General features: G+C 36.4%; 2 protein-coding genes across 2 annotated transcripts; one reads left to right on the top strand and one right to left on the bottom strand.

Annotated features, from left to right (window-relative positions):
- Positions 1 to 209: 209 nt before the first annotated feature.
- LOC112529099 (subtilisin-like protease SBT4.14) lies at positions 210 to 6536 on the bottom strand. Its single transcript, XM_025140175.1, has 12 exons — positions 6420 to 6536; positions 6244 to 6335; positions 5304 to 5401; positions 5093 to 5233; positions 4884 to 4989; positions 4474 to 4784; positions 4198 to 4400; positions 4030 to 4127; positions 3038 to 3262; positions 2662 to 2770; positions 1851 to 2064; positions 210 to 930 (listed from the first exon to the last, which is right to left on the bottom strand). The coding sequence occupies exons 1-12, from the start codon at positions 6534 to 6536 to the stop codon at positions 362 to 364; spliced, it is 2283 nt and encodes a 760-aa protein (XP_024995943.1). The 3' UTR covers positions 210 to 361.
- Positions 6537 to 9932: 3396 nt separating this feature from the next.
- LOC112529524 (CRS2-associated factor 1, mitochondrial) lies at positions 9933 to 15896 on the top strand. The gene is made up of 5 exons (XM_025140847.1): positions 9933 to 10470; positions 11803 to 11930; positions 13113 to 13338; positions 14064 to 14191; positions 15365 to 15896. The coding sequence occupies exons 1-5, from the start codon at positions 9933 to 9935 to the stop codon at positions 15560 to 15562; spliced, it is 1218 nt and encodes a 405-aa protein (XP_024996615.1). The 3' UTR covers positions 15563 to 15896.
- Positions 15897 to 21264: the final 5368 nt, after the last annotated feature.

Below are 21264 nucleotides of genomic sequence, written 5' to 3'. Positions count from 1 at the left end.
GATAGTATCTTTATGTCTTGTATCTATTACTTCCTCCTTCTCAAAAAAGTGTCAACTTTTCAATTCTACCTTTACTTATGAGATGGAGTAATTCATTACTCCCTCTATTATTAAAGGTAAAATTGTCATTTTAGTTAATTAAAAAAATGTAAAATTACACATTTCTAAAATAGTGTCTTTTCCAATGTGGACATTTATTTTGGGACGGAGGGAGTACTAATTAAGGATGAATTATATCATAATTTGAAGGTGGGACTCGACCTCTGGACTCTTAGTCAAGTACTAGCGTTGTTTATGCTGCTTTTGGCATACTCATAACGAACATGAAACAATCGAGAAATGAACACCGACCCAATATAATTCACTCTATATCCATCCCGAGCTCATCCGGATTGAAAACAACAATCGGACTCCTGACAACATGACAACAACTTCTCCAAATCAACGATCCCGAAACCAACAGTTTTCTGCTAGCATTAGATTCTGCACTCACCGTAACTTTAAAGCTTCGCCTTTGCAATGTATGCGAGAATGAGAGTGTCATTGGTTCCACTGTTATGTTCACTCCTTTAGGTGCTCGAATCATGGCATTATACATACATTTAGCATGGCCTACGTTAGTCACGGTTCTTCGAAAAATCCCGGTAGATATCGCTTTATTGCTCTTCAACGTAAGTTGCATACTGGGGTAGTTAATGGCGTCTTCGCTCACAAGCGGAGGAAGCAATGAAGCGCAATTGATCTTTGATTTGGAACCAATCAAAGAGGCGATCGAAGATCCATCGTATCCCTCATGGCATAGAAATTGTATGTAGGACATGTTGTTCATATCGTAGATTAACCCTGGATTTACAGCTCGTCTTGGGTTTAGTTGACCGGCACCATACGCGAACTCAGCTTCGTGGTTAACCCTTGTGCTCATAGGTCTTGCTTTTATCATGTAAACCATGTCAAATGTAAGCTTTACTATAAAAATGCCAATGTCATGGAAGGGTCATTGGCCCGATGGTAGATGGGTTATTGGTAGAGCCCAACCTCCCAGTAGGTCAAGGGTTCAAACTCACCGAAGATGAGGAGTGTATGTGAATATTTGCCGTATATAAATCTTATATACTTCAAAAAAACATGTCAATGCACTACAACAAAATCAAATTATAAACCATAAGGGTTGTGGCGTAGTGGTTGAGGCCCATGGGGATGTGGTGAAATATCCCATTTGCCTTGGGTTCAATTCTAGGTGTCCTCAACAATTGTGGCCACTGAGTTTATGAGGGTTGATGTCTTACGGTCGCAATTTTCCGGGATTAGTCTGGGCATAGCCCTGGACACCCTTCCAAAAAAAAAAAAAATCAGATTTATAGGACACAAAAATGTCCAAGTGTCATAATATACCACTTTATAGAACTTAAGTTTATAGGACCAAACAATAAAGCTTTTTATCTAAAAGTGTTTGTAATAAGTTCATAGAACGCTTTTGGGTATCTTACTAGTTTTCTAGGACATTTTTTAAATAAAGCATCATAATATTGTTATAGGACACTTTTGAGAAGTGTCCTATAAAGTATAAACACATCTTTTTACATGACACTCATTTTCATAAGACGTTTCTTCAAATAGTTCTTATAAAATAGCTAATACGACATTTTATTATAAAAAATGTCCCGGAAAGCTTATTAAGACGCTCAAAAGTATCCTATAAATATATTGCAACACTTTTAGATAAGACACTTTATTGTTTAGTCTTATAATATAGTTTATTGGGACACTTAGATATTTTTGGCGTCCTATAAAACCGGTTTTGCTGTAGTGATGTTCTATAAGGGCAGTTAATTCAAGTTGTGTGAATTTACCAGAAGTCATGATAGCCGATTTTATTGCAGCAGGAGACCAATTTGGATGGAAAGATTTAACATATGCAGCTGTGCCCGCAACATGAGGACATGCCATGGAAGTTCCGGACATGATGGTGAATTTTGAGAATTGTGTATCGCCTTTTAACCCGGTGAGTGTATGTAGAGGGGTGTATGATGCCAAGATGTCGATTCCTGGTGCCGCGATATCTGGCTGTTCCATAGAACAAACGACTTGTTAAGTCAATTGCCACTAAAATGGGGGTTTTAGGACGCCTAGCCATCATTGGACGACTTAATAGAGTACTTAATATGACGTAAGTTTATAAGACCGACAACTTTGAGTCCTATACAATGGAATGAGTTGTTATGACGAAGTTAGGCGATCTAACAAGTTCTATCGATGAATTTGGACAATGTAACAGAACACAATAAATAAATCGTTGTATTAGTCTTTTTACAAGACGCTTTTGAAAAGTGTCTTACTAGCAATTTTTATAGGACACTTTTAAAAACCTAATAAGACACTTCTTAAAAGTATCATATAAAAAGATTAATATATACAACGATTTATTTATTGTGTTCTATTAGATTGTCCAAATTCATCGATAGAACTTGTTAGGTCGCCTAACTTTGTCATAACAACTTATTGTAACATCATTGTATATGACACATAGTTGTTGGTCTTAAAACGAAAGTCTCGTCAAGTACTCTATTAAGATGTCCAATTACAATTGGATGTCCTAAAAGACCCATTTTGTTGTAGTGCGCGTACGTAAATGTAGTGTTGAAGTTTCGTGTTCTAGCATACCTTTAGTACATGTTTTGTTCCCGGATTTGGACCCCTTGATGAAAACGTCGCTATGAAAGGAGCCGAAACCTTCACTTCCTCTGACTTGTATATCACCGCAGACGGTGATCTACGATTTAGAAAACATTTCTTAGCGTACAAAATTGCATATCCTTAGCCTCTTAGAGCATCCACGATGGTAAGCTTTTTATTTGAGCTTTTTTGAAAAAAGTGGGACCCACAAATTCAGGTGGCCAAGCAAAACAAGCTTATTTGGAGCTTGTGATGTTACAAGCAAAAAGTGGGATTTTTGTCGGGACCTTTTTCACCATCTTATGTGGCGAAAGAGCTCTCCAAAAAGCTCCATTGTGGGTGCTCGTAGTGATGTGTGGTTTACCTAGTCGAGTGTATATATTTGCTTATGCTTTCGCCTATCGTGGTATTCACCATGGTTGCCGGTGCCATGAAAATTTGAGCGGTGTCTAGAAACATTTCGCTTTTGATGATAGTCCCGATCCCTCCTAGTCTTTTGATGACCGAATCGGAACCCCAAGTCCCTAGATTGCACTGAACAAGCTTCCCCTTCACTTTACTCGGGTCCAACGTGTTTTCGATACAAAACCTGCAAATTGTTAAAACCAGGTGATAATACGCACAATTTGACTCTGAAATGTGATACTTTATTCAATAAATCAAGCTGCCTTTTTATAGGCTTACACAGGAAACAGAACAGCAAACTATCAGCTAAGAAATAGGAACAACTAGGACTAATTCAAAATACTTATTCAAATCTAAACAGACTCAGTCATATGACCGTTTGTAACCAAAGACTTCAATACAAATAGTCGTCATATATACATATATATAGGGTCAGGTTCATGGAAAAACCGCAAAAAAAAAAATGAAAAACTGGGAACACTCTAGTAAACATTCATCCTTTCATCTGGATCTATGCGCATGTGTATATAAGTAATTTTTAAGCATTTTGTTTGGTATGCACATGTACATAGAAACCAAGAATCAACTTCAATTACTTATACACAATCGTACATATGAACTGTTATGAGGGTGTTCCTTAGTTTTTCATTTTTTTGGGGTTTTCCCCTAAACCTCCCTCTATATTATACCGCTATATATCTATATATGAGTCGCGTTTTACTAACATGTGTACTTTGGATACAAATCACCTGTCCCCAATTTCCATGTCCATTGTCTGTCCCACCAATTAACTTTTGACACATCATTACTTTATTTAATTCATCTTTTCATTCTCCCTCTTCAAAGAAAGTAATGACGTGTCACAAATTTATTGGTGGACAGGTCGGGGACAGAGAATTTGGACAGGTGATTTGTACTTGTGTACTTCATGCATGCAAAGAGAAACAATACCCTGCACTTTCTTTGCTTTCAGTGTTTATGGCCACGTCGTTTCCGCTCGTGATCGGGTAAAACTTCTGCTTTGGTTCGAAACCATTTATTCCGATTCCCTGCATACACAACGCTTCGCGTTGAAAACCTCAATGAACGTAGTAATCTTGCCATCGAACAAGAACTTACCGTCACAATGTTCCCGTTACCCAATACAACTTTGCTTTGGAAACGTCGATCGATTCCACTAGCCGCCACCGTCAAAAGCCATGGTGCGTGGTTCGCAATGCTGCTGAAGCGAGGTCCGTCGTTCCCGGCTGAAGCCACCGTGAGAATCCCGTTATTCATGGCGTGGAACGACGCCACCGATATAGTATCCCTAGTGTAACTACCTGTTATTTGGGTAGAGGTCAGTTCTTCGTACATCTGGTGGGATGTACTGGGCTTGGTTGGTTTGGTTTATACCTGTTAGGCCACCTATCGAGATTGATATAACGTCGACTCCATCATGAATGGCGGCATCAAATCCCGCTAACAAGTCCATGTCGGAGCAACCCGAGCTAGCCCAACAGACCTTATACATTGCAACTCTAGCCGATGGTACAGCCCCACGGGCTGTGCCTTTGGCTAAACCGAATAGTTCTGCATCCGGGACCAGGCTTCCGGCTGCGGTCGATGACGTGTGGGTGCCGTGCCCGTCGGTGTCCATCGGTGATAGTATGTCGTTGGGGTCGGGAGTTCCATCTAGCTTGAAGTATTTGGCACCGATAAGTTTGCTTTGAAAACATTGACGTAAAAAGATTCAATCAAGATTCAAGAATGAACCCATTAATCAGATGAAAACTAATATGAACATATGAATTCCGGTTGCGTACTTATTGCATCCGGAAAAGTTAGCGAAATGACGACAAGATCCTTTCCATTTTGCAGGTGGCGGGCTGAATCCTTCATCGTTAAAGCTGTCTGATTGTGGGGTTATTCCTAGTAAGTCGAAAAGAAACACCATTAGCTGAATTTAGACGTCTTATTTCACTTCTTATCGATAAGAGATCGCGCTGAAGTCTGAAAGCGGAATTAGGCTAACCTGTGTCCATAACACCGACTATAATGTTGCTCTCGAACCTCTTCCTTCTTGCCGTTTGAGGTAACCCGATAAAATCCCATGATCGTGTTGTATGTAACTTGCGGTACTGATTCATGATCACAGATTGCACACCATCCATACCTTCACAAACATCATATATATAACAACCGAAATCATTTATACACAACTGCATAGGGGGCGGGGGGGATACCCGACAACTCTCTGGCTTCAGATTCCGTAAGCTTTGCTGCAAATGCGTTAAAGCTTTTCGTATAGCTATACACATGGGACTCCTTTGCATCGAACTCGCTACACAAATGTCAATACAAGTTAGAATTGTGCAACCCCTTTGAATCTCCCTCGAAAAGAGCCCGTATAGAGAGAGGGTCGCAGGTTCCTACAAATTTGATGGTCGCTAGGCTAGACAGTACCTGCCCAAGAACGGAGGCGAAAGAGTGTGTCGAGTCCCGAGGTGATGCTAGACCGGCTTTGATATCATGATAAATTAAGTGGAACCACTTTGAATCCTCTAAAAGATCCCTTATAACAGAGACATGAGTTTCATATATCTATCTATATATATAGGGTCAGGTTCTTGGGAAAACCGCAAAAAATGAAAAAGTGAGGAACACCGTGGTAACGGTTCATCTGTACGGTATGCGCACGTGCATACAAGTAATTTGTCTAGTATGCACATATGCATAACATGCACACGTGTATAGGAACCAAGAAACAACTTCAATTATGTACATACCATCTAGATGAATGGTTACCACATTTTTCACAGTTTTTAATTTTTTTGGGGTTTTCCAATGAACCTCCCTCTATATATAAAAGGATGATGGTCTATGTCTAGCCGATATGGGACTCCAACACCCCCTCCAAATGGAGGCTAGATGGTACATGCCCCCAATGATAGAGGCGAAAGAGTGTGTCTAGTCCCTAGGTGGTGCTAAACCCGGCTCTGATACCATGCTAAAGTACATGGAACCCTTTTGAATCTCTCCCTTATAGAGAGAGGTGAGTTTCCTGTATATATACAAGTTCGATAGTCGGTGTCTAGCCGATGCAAGACTCCAACAATACAAAAACCTTTAGAAGTTAACATTTTACAATTTTGCCACTGGAACAGAAGAATGCAGGATTGCTACCTTCCTTTCAATGCCGAGAGGATCCCGATGTGTGTGCTGGTTTTGAATTCCTGGTTAACCAATTGATCGCTCAAGAAGACGATGTAAAAGTCCTGCAGGTAAGATTTAATCGATCACGTTTACATATAAAGCATGAAATTATAGGAACATAAATACATGTATATATATATATATACCTTCTTTTCTCCGTTAACCCCCAGCAATCGACCTCCGTTGATGAGAAACAGTAGAAAAAAATAAACCGGCATTGAGTATCTCGACGTCCGTGGATGGTTTACGCTCGTTATATTCATGTTAACGAGTTATAAGTATCGAAAAACCGAAGATAGCATGAAAAATAGCAGCTTCCATGATGTTCATATATAGTTCTTAGTTGAGTAGGGGTTTTCATTAGGCAATCTTAAAGAAAGATTTCAAGATTTCTTGCTCTTCTGTTGTGTTATGAAAGAAAGGTCCTATCTTTGTAGGTCATTAACAATATCAATTTTGTCCAGATTACACTACGAAAAATCTAATCGTGGGTCCCGTTTTAATTAACGTGACAATCAAGATTTATTGGTTTCCTGTTATGTTGAAACAACGATCCGTTCTACTCGAGCAGGTCATGTCCGTTCTACTCGTGCAGGTCATGTTCGTTTGGATGAAAAAGATGTAATCGGGATTGTATCAACTTGACGTAATGCATAGAATTGGATGGGACGAGACAAGACTGTCTGGGCAAGAGTGAGGTAGACTGGTAAAAGAATTGTGGAAGGTTTTACTTTTACGTTTTTAATTTGATATGGGTAGTTTAGTAATTTACCAATCTTGTTGATGTTATGTTCCATCTATTTTGGTGGGTCCCACTCAGTTCTAAGATGTCCCAGTTTAAATGTCGTACCAAACTTGACACGAGTTTTTGTTCTTCTCTATCATGTTCTGTCCGGTCTGGTTTAAATCCCGGGGTTCTACTTGATTAGGCTATCTAACGTTTTCATCTTGTAGGTCTCATGTTGAGCGGAAAATTCAATTACGGGTCTCGTGGATATGGAATAAAGACGGGATACGGAAACCGAGATCGACATGAAGCTTGAAGATCGTTATCCATCCAGACAAGAAAAAGAGTGATTTGTAAACCAAGATCCCAACAACACTTGTATTCGAATGCAAGTCAGGCTCAACTTGTTTCTGATGGTTTCATGAAATAGGAGAAAAGGTAAAATGGTTCATCCAAGTGGGACCCACTTTATCTTAATCGCAACCCCTGAAAATAGTTAACGATAAATGTCAAACGAGTAAAAAAACGTAATCTTTATGATTTTCATTTCGGATTTGCTTCGATAATGCGGAGGGGAGTTTCGAGAATTTACGCCTTTTTCGGGTTCGAATCCGATACATGCATCATTTCTAATTTCCGATGATCGAAATTATCACCCGAAGAACACTGAATGTTCAAAAAGGGTTTTGTTTACTTTAAGAGGATTGTTTGCTAGCAGCTTAAGCTTAATGAAACTCGTAGTTTATTGTATCAGCTATACGTAATTGTTTGGTAGTGACTTATTAACATAGAAAGTGTCTTATTCAGTAAGATTCTAAGGGGAACTTTACTTAAAAAGCCAAAATTTTCCGATAATGTCCCTCTCAACTAAAAAACATGTTCATTCCATTTATGAAAAACTTTCCCCAAATAGAAGTTTTCTCAATCTATACAGACAACTTTATCCATAAACGACTATTAATAGAAAACCAACCAAACAACTCTTAAGTTATTGAAAAATCCTATTTAGTTAGTGATACACTAATTTCAAAAAAGCTACTTCAAGCAGTGTTTTAATAAACTCGAGATGCTCTATTTCATTTTTTTCACCTATGCTTTGGGATTTTTTCGAACTAGGCTAAGGGGTTGTTTGACAGTTGCTGAATGGTTTGGTGCAGAATGATTAAGTGATCAAAATGATTAAGACACTTTCATAATATAGTGAAAATGAAATATAATTGTTTGGTAATTGTTTACAATTAAATTAGGACGCTTAATGGTTAATGGAGGTCCATGATACAAAACCATTCAGAGGGTATTAGAACCATTAAGAAGCCGACTTTTTTTTGCCAAACAATATTCATCTCTTAATGATTCAGAGGTTGTCTCTTAATGGAACCATTAAGAGGTAAATAACCTAGGCTTTTTTTGCATCTCAACTAGAGATGGTCAAATGGGCTTTGGTATAACCGAGCTTGGGACTGGTCTGACAGTTCGTAACTGGTTATGATTTTTATAGAAATTCATGGTCTGATCCGGTACTGGTTATGCATAGACCTGATTTTTAAAAAAATAAATTTTTATAAATTATATATTAAGTTTTTCAATATTTCTACTAGATTTTTAAGTTTTTTAACCAAAAAAATCAAGTTTTTTTGCTTTTCAAGTTATTTTTATGATTTTCTTAAAGTTTTTATAAGTGTTCCGGTACTAAATCTCAAAGATCGTAATTATAAAAACACCCATAATATTTTTATATAAAAAATATTATTAAAGTATATTTGAATGTCCTAATTAGAAATTTTAAAGTGTTTTTTAATATAATATTGCCAAAAGAAAAATCTTTGAACAATATCTATATCGTTCAAATTAATTTTTGAAAAAAGAAATGGGATCGATTATAGGTACCTATTACAAACCATGGAAACTGTTGGTCCCGAACGGATCAACAAGAGTTTAAAGGTAACAGTTTGTAGAAGGGGGATACAAACACATGATTTTCACTTTTTAAGTTCGTTCATTGATAAAAGAAGATCAATATGGAATTTGCATATTGTTGAGGAAGAAGGCAAGATTAAGAACTTATCTAAACAATCTTAAAAGCACACGGGTTGCACAGAAGATAAGAAGAAGAAAGAAGAGTGTTAAAATGAGAAGAAGTGTTTGTTAAGAAGAGAGTCTTTTCAACTATTTATACTTATTGCATTTAATGCAAGTCAGATGGTACAAACCATGTAATAAACTTCTGGTGGAGAGCTTATCTTTTGTCTTCAGATATGCAGACTTTTGGTTGCATATGAACAGTTGTCTTTCACAAAATAGGTAAACACGTTTTGAGACAATAAAGTAACTCCATACATGTGTTTTTTCTGTGTGAGGTATGAGGTTGTCCTCTTTGTGCAAGAGGATAAAACAAAAACTAATCTTGTAGAGCAAGATTCATTTGATTGCTGACATTGATTCAACTCTAGAGTTTCTTCGGTGTTTGATGAATCTTGGTCAGATGTCACACTTCGGTTTAGACAGACTTGTTATTATTGAATCCGTTTCAGATCACAAGCTGCTGCCTATATCTTCAGCTATATCTTTGACATCATAGAAGATTCATTTGGTGCAAGTTTTGTCTTTGAAGAATACTTGTTCTTGGAGAAGGTTACAATACATGTTCAACGAACATTGAATAGACTCAGTGATGATAGCTGAAAATGAACAAAAACAAAACTAAGTATTTTTCACTAAATATAAAAGATCATCATTGAATCACTAAGAGAATTTGGATCAACAAAAACTCAATGACCGAAACCGGTTTTTAGACATCTTTAATCTCTACCGATTGTTTGTTATCTTTTTAGTTAAAATTGAAAAAAAAAATACAATTAAAAAACCGTCTCTGAATCCGGTCTTTTACCGGTTCTTTTTCCACGGCTATTCGACGATTGCGTAGGAATAAGAAATGCTCAAACTCCTCCGTCGCAGTTCAGGCCGACGCCTCTTCTCCACCACCGCCACCGCCGCCCCTAGTTTCTCAAATCTGTACACCAAGTATTCGTTTACTCCTCCTCCGTCACTTCATGAAAACCCTAAAAACCCTAACACTCAAACACATCACGCCGATAACAGCAACAAGAAGAAAAAGAAGCCTCTCTATCGTCCTCCGTCTTCTCTAGACAGGTCCGGCCAAAAACCTGTAAAATCCGATCTCCCTTTCGATTTCCGATTTAGTTACACCGAGAGTAGTCCTGCGGTGAGGCCAATTGGTCTCCGTGAGCCAAAGTACTCGCCATTTGGGCCGGAGAGAGTTGATCGTGTATGGACGGGTGTATGCGCCCCTGCAGTGGATCCGATGGCCGGAAAGGAGGAGGCGGAGAAGTTGGAAGTGAAGAGGAAGAAGATTAGAGAGAGGATTCAAGGCCAGGAGTTGACGAATGCCGAGAGGATTGCGTTAGTTGAGAGATTTGGGAAGAACAAAACCAAGAGGCAGATCAATTTGGGTAAATTCTTTGACCTTATTCTTCTATTCTGATTGCAAATTGATGAACTCAAAATGAGATTTTTATGATTCAATCAAGCAATTGAAGAATTGGGTGTTTTATGATTGCTTTGAAGATGATTTGTATCATGTTTTTATGTACAAATTTAGGTCAAGTTTTTTGGATTGGAGGATGCAAATTTGTAAGCAAATGGGAATGTATCCATGGATAGCTAGAGCAAGACAATGGATCTTAAAATTACATCTAGATGGTTAGCCAAAATTAGCCAACTACATAAGCTAATAAGCTAACTCCATAGCTTAGAATTACATCATGATACAATTGTAGCCAACAACCTGTTTGCTAAATATAGTGTTCAATCCTTGCTTGATAGGGCCATTTAATCGGCTACATAGGCCTTAAGTGTGCGTTTGCTACGCGAACAAGACTTGACAAGACCGGAGGGGAGAGTGTAAAGTAGGCGGGCGAAGGAACTATTGAAGGTTTTAGGGTTTTAATTTGACATGGGTGGTTTTGTAATTTACCAAGCTTGTCCCATCTTCATGATTTTTGTTCCAACAATTTTGGTGGGACTGAAAAAAATGCTTTTTTGTTCTAGTCATGTTCAGTCCCAGTCTAATTGTCTCATCAAACATGAGACAACAAATTGTTGTTATTGGGGAATACTGTACAGGCGAAGTGAGGTATGCGGGTGAAACAATTGTGGAAGGTTTTAGGGTTTTAAATTTGACATGGTTAKTTTAGTAATTTATCAAGTTTACCCTATCTTCCGGATTTTTGTTCCACCTATTTTGGTGGGTCAGAAAAAAATTCATTTTGTCCCACTATATTAGTCTAGTTTTAGTCTAATTATCATAACAAACGTGGGACAACAAGTTTTTGTTCTATCCTGTCCCGCATACAAATGCATACTTATGCATATGGGACTAGACAGGCGAGAGTCAGGTAGGCGGGTCAAAGAACCGTGGTAGGGTTCAGGTTTTAATTTGATATGGGTAGTTTAGTAATTTACCAATGTTGTTCTTTTAGAATTTGTGAGGACAAAGAAAATGCATTTTGTTTCCACAAAGTCTCAGTCTAATGTCGCACCAAATGTGGAACAACAAGTTTCTATCCTGTCATGTCCTATTTCACTTGTCAAACGCATCCTGAAAGATATGTAAGTGATTGAAGAGGAACTACAAAATCCTATTTATAATGACTTGATATGATGATGTTTCCTACTTTTTGCTGCTGTGGTTTTCTGAATCTCTTACGGTATCTAATGGCCTTCTCTTTTCTCTAATTTTCTTTTCGGTTTTAACATGTGTATATTTGTGTGTGGCTTTATAGGACGGGATGGATTAACGCACAACATGTTGAATGACATTCATAATAACTGGAAACAGGCTGAAGCAGTTAGGATTAAATGTATGGGTGTACCTACAATCGATATGAAAAATGTATGCACACAGTTAGAGGTAAGATCCTTTCCTTATGTATAATTTTTCTAGCATCGTAGATACACTTGTAAACTTTGATCACATTAACAACGTCTCATAATAATGCCAACTTTTAGATGGCTAAAAGTTTTGGATCATAAAACCAAATTTAAATAAAAGAAAACAAAAAGAAACACCAAATAGATTTTACCTTGCTTCTTCCACCATATGCTAGTCTTTATCCCTTCCACATGTTTCACTCTTGCACAAGCCGGGCGTTTTCACGGAAACAACCACTCTACGCTGTTGTGTAGAGGTCAGGTATGCTTACATCTCACCCCCAGACCTTACTTTCGAGTGGGATTTACTGTGTTTGTTTAGTTTAATTTACAAATGTGGAACATCAATAGAAGTGGTATAAACCAAACTAAACACACCCAATATACCTCACTCAAATGTAGGTTTTTTTAGGGGGGGACGAGGCGCACCTTGAAATGTTTTCAAGTGGTGGCACCATTTGACTAAGAAACAAAGATGTGGATATTTTTCATGAAAGTATCATTGGTTCGTTGGTTAGTTATTTGCTTTTCGTATGTGAGGTCTTGTGTTCGAGTCTTTTATTGCAATTTTTTTTCAGAAACATAATAAATCTGAAATTAAAAGCTAAAACTAAAAAAATGACATAAACGGGGATTCAAACCTGCTGCTTGGGTAGGAGAAAAGTCATGCAAACCAACTCTACCAAGTGAAACTTGCTTAATTATTGTAGTTTCAAAAAATATATATGGTGGCACACAACAAAATGATACGGCGATACCTTTCATGACCCTATAAGTTTTTACACTATAACGGAGGAACAAAGCGGTGTCCCGTGCCACCGTATCCAATAGAGTGGGTCTGCCCCTGGGGGCTTGGTGTGTAATAATCTACGGAAACAGGTCATTTGATTAAAATGACCTAGTGACATGTTATTCTTTTTAAATACATGACCTTCTGACTAGTTTGAGAATGTTACTGCTTAACAGAAGAATGTCACTTCCATACACAAAAGCGTCTAGAAACCTATCAGAATGTTATGGATTTAAAAAGCACTTGTCAAGAGGTCATTTAGCTAGTAACCCGTATGGAAACCGTTCCGAAGGGTAGAGCGAGCTCTAAAATCCATATATATGATGGGACCCTGATATATACTTATATATAATATATATATATATGTTACAGGATAAAGCATTTGGGAAGATCATACATAGACACGGTGGTTCGCTTATATTGTATAGAGGCAGAAATTACAACCCCAAGAAGAGGCCCGTGATTCCGTTAATGTTATGGAAGCCCCAGGAGCCCGTATACCCAAAACTGATAAAAACTACGATTGAAGGTCTAAGTATTGAGGAAACAAAAGAAATGAGGAAGAAAGGGTTAGCTGTTCCTGCCCTCACAAAACTCGGTAATTGTTCACTGTTCAATTGTTAGAACTTGATTATATTTATACCATCATAGGGGGCTAATCACGTGAGAACCACAAAGAAGTTACAAATCGTGAGAACCGGTGCGTCATTTGTTTTACTATGTATTGATTAATATGACATTTGTTTCACTATGTACTTGTATGTGTATTTGTTTCACAATGTGATCCTTTTTACGTGTTGTGAAACACAAAATATATGTAAAAAAGTCGCACAATTGTGAAACAAATATATGTAAATAATACCTTAAATTCTGACATTAGATGAAAAAAATCATGTTAAACAATACCTTAAGGTAAAAGTTCTCACGGTTCTCAACCCTTTTATGGTTTTTATTTGATTATATCCCCTAGAGGGAAGATCCGTTAGGAACCCAAAATTGATTAGGAACCCGGGAACCGCCCACAATGCACCATTTGTGCCTCTTTAGGATGAATATTGATCATGAATAAGACATTAATGATGAATATGGAGGTGTTATTCATCATGAATATGGACATGCTATTCATTCCTGAGTTTGGACATGCTATTCATTCATGAGTCACACATTCATTGATGAATAACATGTCCGTCTTACTGATGAATATGCCACTTGTTCTGTGGCAGTTCCCGGGTTTCTAATCAGTTTTAGGTTCCTAACCAAACCTGCCTCTATGCCCCTACCATCATATTTTGTTTTGGTTTCTGACACAAGGTGCTAATGCAGCCAAAAACGGTTATTATGGTGGTCTTGTTCCTATGATCAGAGACGCTTTTCTGGTGGAGGAGCTGGTGCGAATCGACTGTCGGGGTCTGGAAAAGAAAGATTACAAGAAGATAGGCTGCAAACTGAGGGTAAGTGTTGGATATTACTTTTAACTATAACTACACACCAAGATTCCGCATCTTTCTAAAAAAAGTAACATACATGTTATATGCGTATTATACTTTTGAAAAAACGTAGTTTTTTGCAACACCCAAGTGGTTTTTTCCTTCTTTTTTACTGCTGTTACCAAAAAATTAAAAGAGAACGAAAGTGGTTCGAACTTGAAACCAATAATGCTACTTGCAAAGACACTACCGGTAGGCTGCAACCACTTTTTGTTAACTGAGGGCCTGTTTGTTAGCAGCTTAATGAAGCCTAGTGGGACTCACAGCTTATTCGGTCAACAATCCATGATAGTTGGTAGTGGCTTAATGGTATTGGAAATGTCTTATTCAGTAAGCTACTTGGGGGAAGCTTTATGCAGGAAGCCAAAGTTTTTTCCGAACCTGTCATTCCCAATTAAAAAACATGTTTATTCCATCTATGAAAAAACTCCCCCAAATAAAAACCTTTCCAATCTATACAGATAGATTAATGCACGTCTTTATCCATATAGGTCTTAATGGAAAACCAATCAAACAACCCCCTAATGGATCACACAAAACGAAAGCAGATGCACCGTTAAGACTTCTAAACAACTTTCCACCACGTTGGCACAGCACAGTAGCACCCCTTCCCTCCTTAAATCCGGCCCTGGCTTGAATAATATGTTGAGTAAATTACATTTTTTGTCCCTGTGGTTTAGAAATTGCAGTTTTCGTCCCTATGGTTTGTAATTCATTGCTATTTGCGCCTTTATGATTTACAATTTATTGTTCTTTTTCGTTCCATGTGCTTTACAATTATTTACTGTTCCGGTCTCTTGTACTTAAGGTAAGAACCAGTCCAGAGACGAAAATAGCAAAAAAATTGCAAACCATAAGGACAAAGATTGCAATTTCTAAACCACAGGGACAGAAATCATAATTTACTCCCCTTCGTCCCAAAACAAGTGTCCACTTACAAATTCCAATTCTACCCTTAATTATGAAATGGAGAAATTCTTTACTCCCTCCATTATTGAGGGTAAATTGTTATTTAGCTAATTAAAAAGTGTAATAAACATATTTCTAAAACTATTTGCCTTTTTCATTATGTACATTTATTTTGGGACGGAGAGAGTAGTTTCAATTAACCTGCTTCTGTTTCGATATTTGATGTAGGATCTGGTACCATGCATTTTGGTAACATTTGAGAAAGAACAAGTGGTTATATGGAGGGGTAAGAACTACAAGCCTAAAGAAGGTGGATGCTTTCTCGAGGACCGTCAATCTTTTGAAGGTCGTGGCACGGACCCATGTCACGGAATTCAAGATGGCGGCCATGGTCAAACTGCATTTGACTCGGGTGACGATGACTAGGATGATTAATTGCTGCAAATCTTGAAGCAAAACTATGGTGTCTTTGTTGGGTGGTTGATGCTTGCACTTGAAACTTCAAAGATGAATCATGGAACATAAAGCAAGTGAAGAGTTCTGTGTGGGCCCTACGGAGCAGGGCCGACACAGTTGGTTCCAGGATGGTGTACTTGTAAAAAAAAAAGCAGTCATTGTGGATTGTTTGAGATCTCTGAAGAAATCCCACATTGACTCGTGATGAGAATGGTCATCTTTATCATTTTTCTTTGACCCTAAGACGGATACGATGTTCTTATATCATAGTTTGTATTCGAAGATTTGATATAGAGTTATCGTGTTGATAGCAAGTACATCTGTTGCCGCCCGTGTCAGTGATTTTGGCGGATGTGATACAAATATGTATAAGAAATTATGTTACAGTAGGATTGTCGATGGTAATTGTGTATTTGCTTATATCACATCAGTACTTTTTGTGAAATTTCTAAATCGGTGAGATGTGTAAAAATTAATGCATCATGTTCTATTTTTATGATTTTTTTCATCTATTCTAGAATCTAGTGTATTGATCAACATATATTTGTTTCACAATGTATTTGTTTTGTATGTGCTCGGTTCAAATGCGAACCTTTTCGACATGTTTGTTGAAACAAAAAATAAATGTAAAAAGGTTTTAAATTGTGAACCGAATACATATGAAACAAACACATTGTGAAACAAATATATGTTAATCAATACATTAAATACAAAAAATCATGTGAAATAAAACCTCAAGATAGAAGTTCTCACGGATCTTATAAATTTCGGAGTTCTCAAATGATTAAGCCCATGTATATATAGGTGATGGATCGTGTGAGAAAGGAAGTTTATGATGAAAAGCGTAAGAAGAGATCTGAACCCTTGATCACTTTTAATCTCATGTCCACCCATGAAATTGATCTGATGCATCTCGATGCACCTCATTAATGTTGATATTCAATTATGACTGATCCAATGATGAAAATCTCATCTTACGCTTCTCACCGTAACTTCCCTTCTCACGGAACCCGACCTTGTATAGACAAAGAATCATGTGAGATGAAACATAAAAAGGGATCTGGATCCTTGTTCACCTTTAATCTCCAACTCACCCATGAAACATGCTTGATACGAGAATTGATTATTTGCATCACGCTGCATCCCATCCTAATGTGTATCCAATGGTGAAGATTATTTCTTACGCTTCTCGCTTAAACTTTTCTTCTCATCGGAACCCAACCCACCTTGTGTGTGTGTGTGTATATATATATATATATATATATGCTTTATTTTACAATCTATTTCATTTGTACAACCAATACAACCTCATCTTAACCATCAATTATACAAATAAAACATTATATTTGAAACATGCTCTCCATACATAATAAAATGACATTTTAAAGCCAAATGATGGTGTGCATTAATGGGTATAACACTTCTTATGGAGTCTTGAGGTTGCTTGCAAATAAAACAATGAATATTTTGTAATTTTAAAATATCAAATAAATTTGTACATCACATAATTCCATACTATTTAGGTAACTAATTAAGCCAACAAAAAAGAAAGTGGCATAATTATGTTAAGCCCATTGGATAATTGGGTCCATAGTTTGTTTTTGGTTCAAATCTGTAAATAATCATCTCTTATTCTCAGCCATATTAAAAACGTTCATTTGCTGATCTAAAACGAGAGTTATCCAAAAGCAGTAACGTTTAATGAATCAGTGTCTTGAAAATGATCTCGAGACACATGGAAGCAACAAAGTTACATGAACCACTCCAAATCGTCCAGTTTGAGTTTCAAAGACCGTTTTCAAAACATGATTTGTGGTCATTAATTACAACCTCTGCCCAATAACTAATCAGCCTAAGCTCGTGTCTCAACCTCTGGATTAGAAACGAAAGATCGGTTGTATTTTGTAACGTTTGACTTTTAAATTGAACTGAATAATACATAATAGGATATTCAACCGCTATCGACCATCAACGTCGTCACAGGAGGTAGTGGTTCCAAATAATTGGTCTTAGGACCAGTGTTATCGTAACGGAACTCTGAACAATCAACTCATTGTACGTTTCTAACAAGTAACCATCAATTTGAGGTGTTGTACTAGATATGACCTTTGGCGAAACCACGTCCACAAACTCGAACCCTTTTGTTCGATGTCGTTTCTCTCTCGTATTCTCAAAATTTACGAGCGTTCTGAATCTCAAATATCGATTTCGTTTTGGTCCATTTTCATTTTCGCAGCATCTGATATATTACGAAAGTTTAAATATTCTACTGTTAACAACTTATCTGTAACATTTTCTAACATTCATATATGTTTTTGGAAATACATGCTTAATCAGATGCTTTTTGCACCTCGATTAAATTACTAAAATCACGAAAATTTTACGTATTCTTGAGTTTCCCAAAAAGATATATAACTTCTGAGCAGTACAGAGTTACGTCGTGGATAACGTGCATACTCTAAAAGGTTTATTGAGGTAAAAACATATAATCGTAAATATGTATAGAAAATATATACTGTGATGATAGTGCATACTCAGATTTAAAACACCTGTTCTTGACGATATCGTCGAAGGACATCACTGGTTTGGAACATGCTTCTATAACACTTCAACAGTCGAAGAAACAACTTTTGACTACGCCAAGCAAAAGACCGAAAGAAACGAAAAACATTTAAGCTCCAAAAGAACTCATCGATAAACGTATTTATAATTTTGTCGAAAAGACAGAAAAAAATAACTATTTTGTTTTTCGAAATTTGTATATGTATTTATTGTGCAAAACGATCGAAATATAACAAAAATGATCATGAGTTGTAAAAGCTACACGACAAAAAATAATCACAAGAAAACGCACGGAAAGCTAAACATTATGTACTAAAAAAGGCGCATGAAAATTATGACAGGTCTATTCTAAAAGTCGTATACGTGTTTTTCTATTTTGAAAATCGGTTTTTGTTAACAACCGCACATGCTATCTGCCCTTTTAAAACCTTCCTTTTTTTAATAATAGATCATTAAAATTAAATATTTATCTGATATTTGTGCAAGCAGTTTATTACCGGCAATTCCATCCAGGCCCACACGGATTTATCGTTAGTGATATTATCTGATATTATCGTTTATGAGCTGTATTGAATAATTTAATGATATATACACACACACACACACTAATGAAGTTCATAGGTGGAGGTTCAAACGAGAACGCCCCTGTTTTATGAGAATGCAAGAATATTTTACAGGCCTTCAAATTATTTAATTCACAAGTAATATTAAAAGAAAATAAAGTTTTTAATTATAATCATGTGATTTCGTATTTATCTGTAATTTTGCTGACATATTAATCTCTAAAATCACATACAGATAATATGTTAACCGGTATCCAATAATTATTAAAATATTATCACAACAAAATCACATAATGAACAAACAGAACAACGAATGTAAATGTGATCATCGTTGGTTTTCGATTTTCACATCGCTATTACAACAAAAATCACATAATTATTAGAAGATTATCACATCAAATCATATCATAAAGTCTTCAATTTATCAAATAATTATCATATTGTTATCACGGCAAAATCAAATTATTATCACACCAGTATCGACCATGGACGCATGACATACACAGTCTCTGATAATAATAACAAAATCTAAGGGATAAAGATAAATCTAGGATAACAGAAAATTATGGATACATAGCAACTTATTTTCATTTATTCTAATTTATATTATGTATTAATTAATTGAGGCCCAGAAGTGTTCTCACTTTTTCATAATTTAATGTATTGATTAACATATATTTGTTTCACAATGTATTTGTTTCATATGTGTCCGGTTCAAATGTGAACCTTTTTTTACATGTTTGTTGAAACAAATACTACACGTAAAAAGTTTTTCATTGTGAACCGAATACGTATGAATCAAACATGTTGTGAAACAAATATATGTTAAACAATGTATTAAATGCTATACTTAAATACAAAAAAATCATGTGAAACAAAACCTTAAGATAGAAGTTCTCACGGATCTCATAACTTTTGGAGTTCTCAAATGATTAAGCCAATGTATATGTAGGTGAAGGATCGTGTGAGAGGAAAAGTTATGATGAGAAGCGTGAGAAGAGTTCTGAAAATTAGAAAGGTAGATCATTTCCGTAACGCTTTCGCAGAAAGGTTCGGTCTTTAATCTATATCAATAGCAAACCAACCGAATCGCTGCCTTCACGCGGTTCTGCAGCGTCCTCCAACTCGCTGTCCGCTCCCCTTCACTACCCTTGATCATTTTTAATCTTATGCTCACCCATGAATTGCACTTTAGAAAGAAATTGATCTGATGCATCTCAATGCAACTTATTAATGTTGACATTCAATTATGACTGATTCAATGATGAATATCTATTCTTACGCTTCTCACTAGAACCCAACCTTGTATAGGCAAAAAATTGTGTGAGAAGAAAAAGTTACGGTGAGAAACTTAAGAAGGTATCTGGACCTTTGATAACCATTAATCACAAACTCACCCACGAAACATGTTTGATATGGGGATTGATCATTTGCATCTCGGTGCATCTCATCCTAATGTGTATCCAATGGTAGAGATTCTTTATGGGATAACCGGGTTTTTATTAAATAAAGTTTTAGAGTTGCTTTTAAAATGATTTGAAAGTTAAGGGGTGTGTTTTGAAAAATATGAGTTTTACTCATGATTCTTACGCTTCTCACTGGAATCCAATGTGAGTTTTACTTCGAAAACATCATTTGATGTGTTTTTGGGTGAAGAAACCGTAGGGTTTCATACATGATGCTTTCATATGATTATATAAAATTTATTAGCATAAATTTTGGGTTTCGATATGATTATATCATCTGATTGTAACAAGGGTGACAAAATCAGAAGATGAGTATTTTTGGTAATAAGGGTGAAATAAAATCAGGAACTGTGTATATCCTTGTAATAAGGGTGGCATAATCAGGAGCTGAGTATACTAGGATTAGGGTGACATAATCAAATACTGGATATGATGATCTTTTTATCATGGGATTTTGATATCGCATCTGTATGTTGCGACGAGTGAAGTTTATCGCATCTGAATGATGAGATAAATTAGTGTTATCGCATTTGTTGGATGCGACAAATGAGAGTTATCGCATTAGTATGATGCGTCAAGATTTGGGTTATCGCATCTGAATGATGCAACAAGTTGATGTAATACAAGTATGATGCGATAAAAGGTGTGATCGCATTCATGTGATGCGACAAGTTAATATGTTATATATTTGATGCGATAAAATTGATACACGTGTTTGATGCAATGAAAAGAGATTGTCTCATCTAATGGATGTCAAAAAGAGGTTTGTTTTGGATAAAACACTTTTATTTGTTATTTATACAAATATAAGCTTTCTAAAAGTATTTTGGCAATTTCCACCTTGTAATAACAATCAAAAAGGATTTTCACTAGATCTTATGGTCTAACCCTCATTTGTGTTTTAAAATGTACATTACAGATCAAACACAATTGAAGGATAAGGAAAAGGGACAATGTGAAGGATATTATGATTGACTTTACATATATGGATTTTTGGAAAGTTGTATTGTTACATGGGTTTCAGATCTTCATATATATATATATATATATATATATATATATATATATATATATATATATA

This window comes from Cynara cardunculus (assembly GCF_001531365.2).
Source record: "Cynara cardunculus var. scolymus isolate 2C chromosome LG 16, CcrdV1, whole genome shotgun sequence".
NCBI classification, from domain to species: Eukaryota; Viridiplantae; Streptophyta; class Magnoliopsida; order Asterales; family Asteraceae; genus Cynara; species Cynara cardunculus.
Note: the sequence above shows the minus strand (reverse complement) of the source record. Positions and strands in the feature narration are given on the sequence as shown.

Bases quoted from the DNA above. Each gene is read 5' to 3' on its own strand.
- LOC112529524 (XM_025140847.1), top strand. From the start codon at position 9,933: ATGCTCAAACTCCTCCGTCGCAGTTCAGGCCGACGCCTCTTCTCCACC. The intron at 10,471-11,802 runs GTAAATTCTTTG...GTGGCTTTATAG, and splicing joins CAAGAGGCAGATCAATTTGG to GACGGGATGGATTAACGCAC. The intron at 13,339-14,063 runs GTAATTGTTCAC...GTGCTAATGCAG, and splicing joins TCCTGCCCTCACAAAACTCG to CCAAAAACGGTTATTATGGT.
- LOC112529099 (XM_025140175.1), bottom strand. From the start codon at position 6,536: ATGAATATAACGAGCGTAAACCATCCACGGACGTCGAGATACTCAATG. The intron at 5,234-5,303 runs GTATCCCCCCCG...ATGTTTGTGAAG, and splicing joins TGAAGCCAGAGAGTTGTCGG to GTATGGATGGTGTGCAATCT. The intron at 4,401-4,473 runs GTATAAACCAAA...CCCAAATAACAG, and splicing joins CTCGATAGGTGGCCTAACAG to GTAGTTACACTAGGGATACT.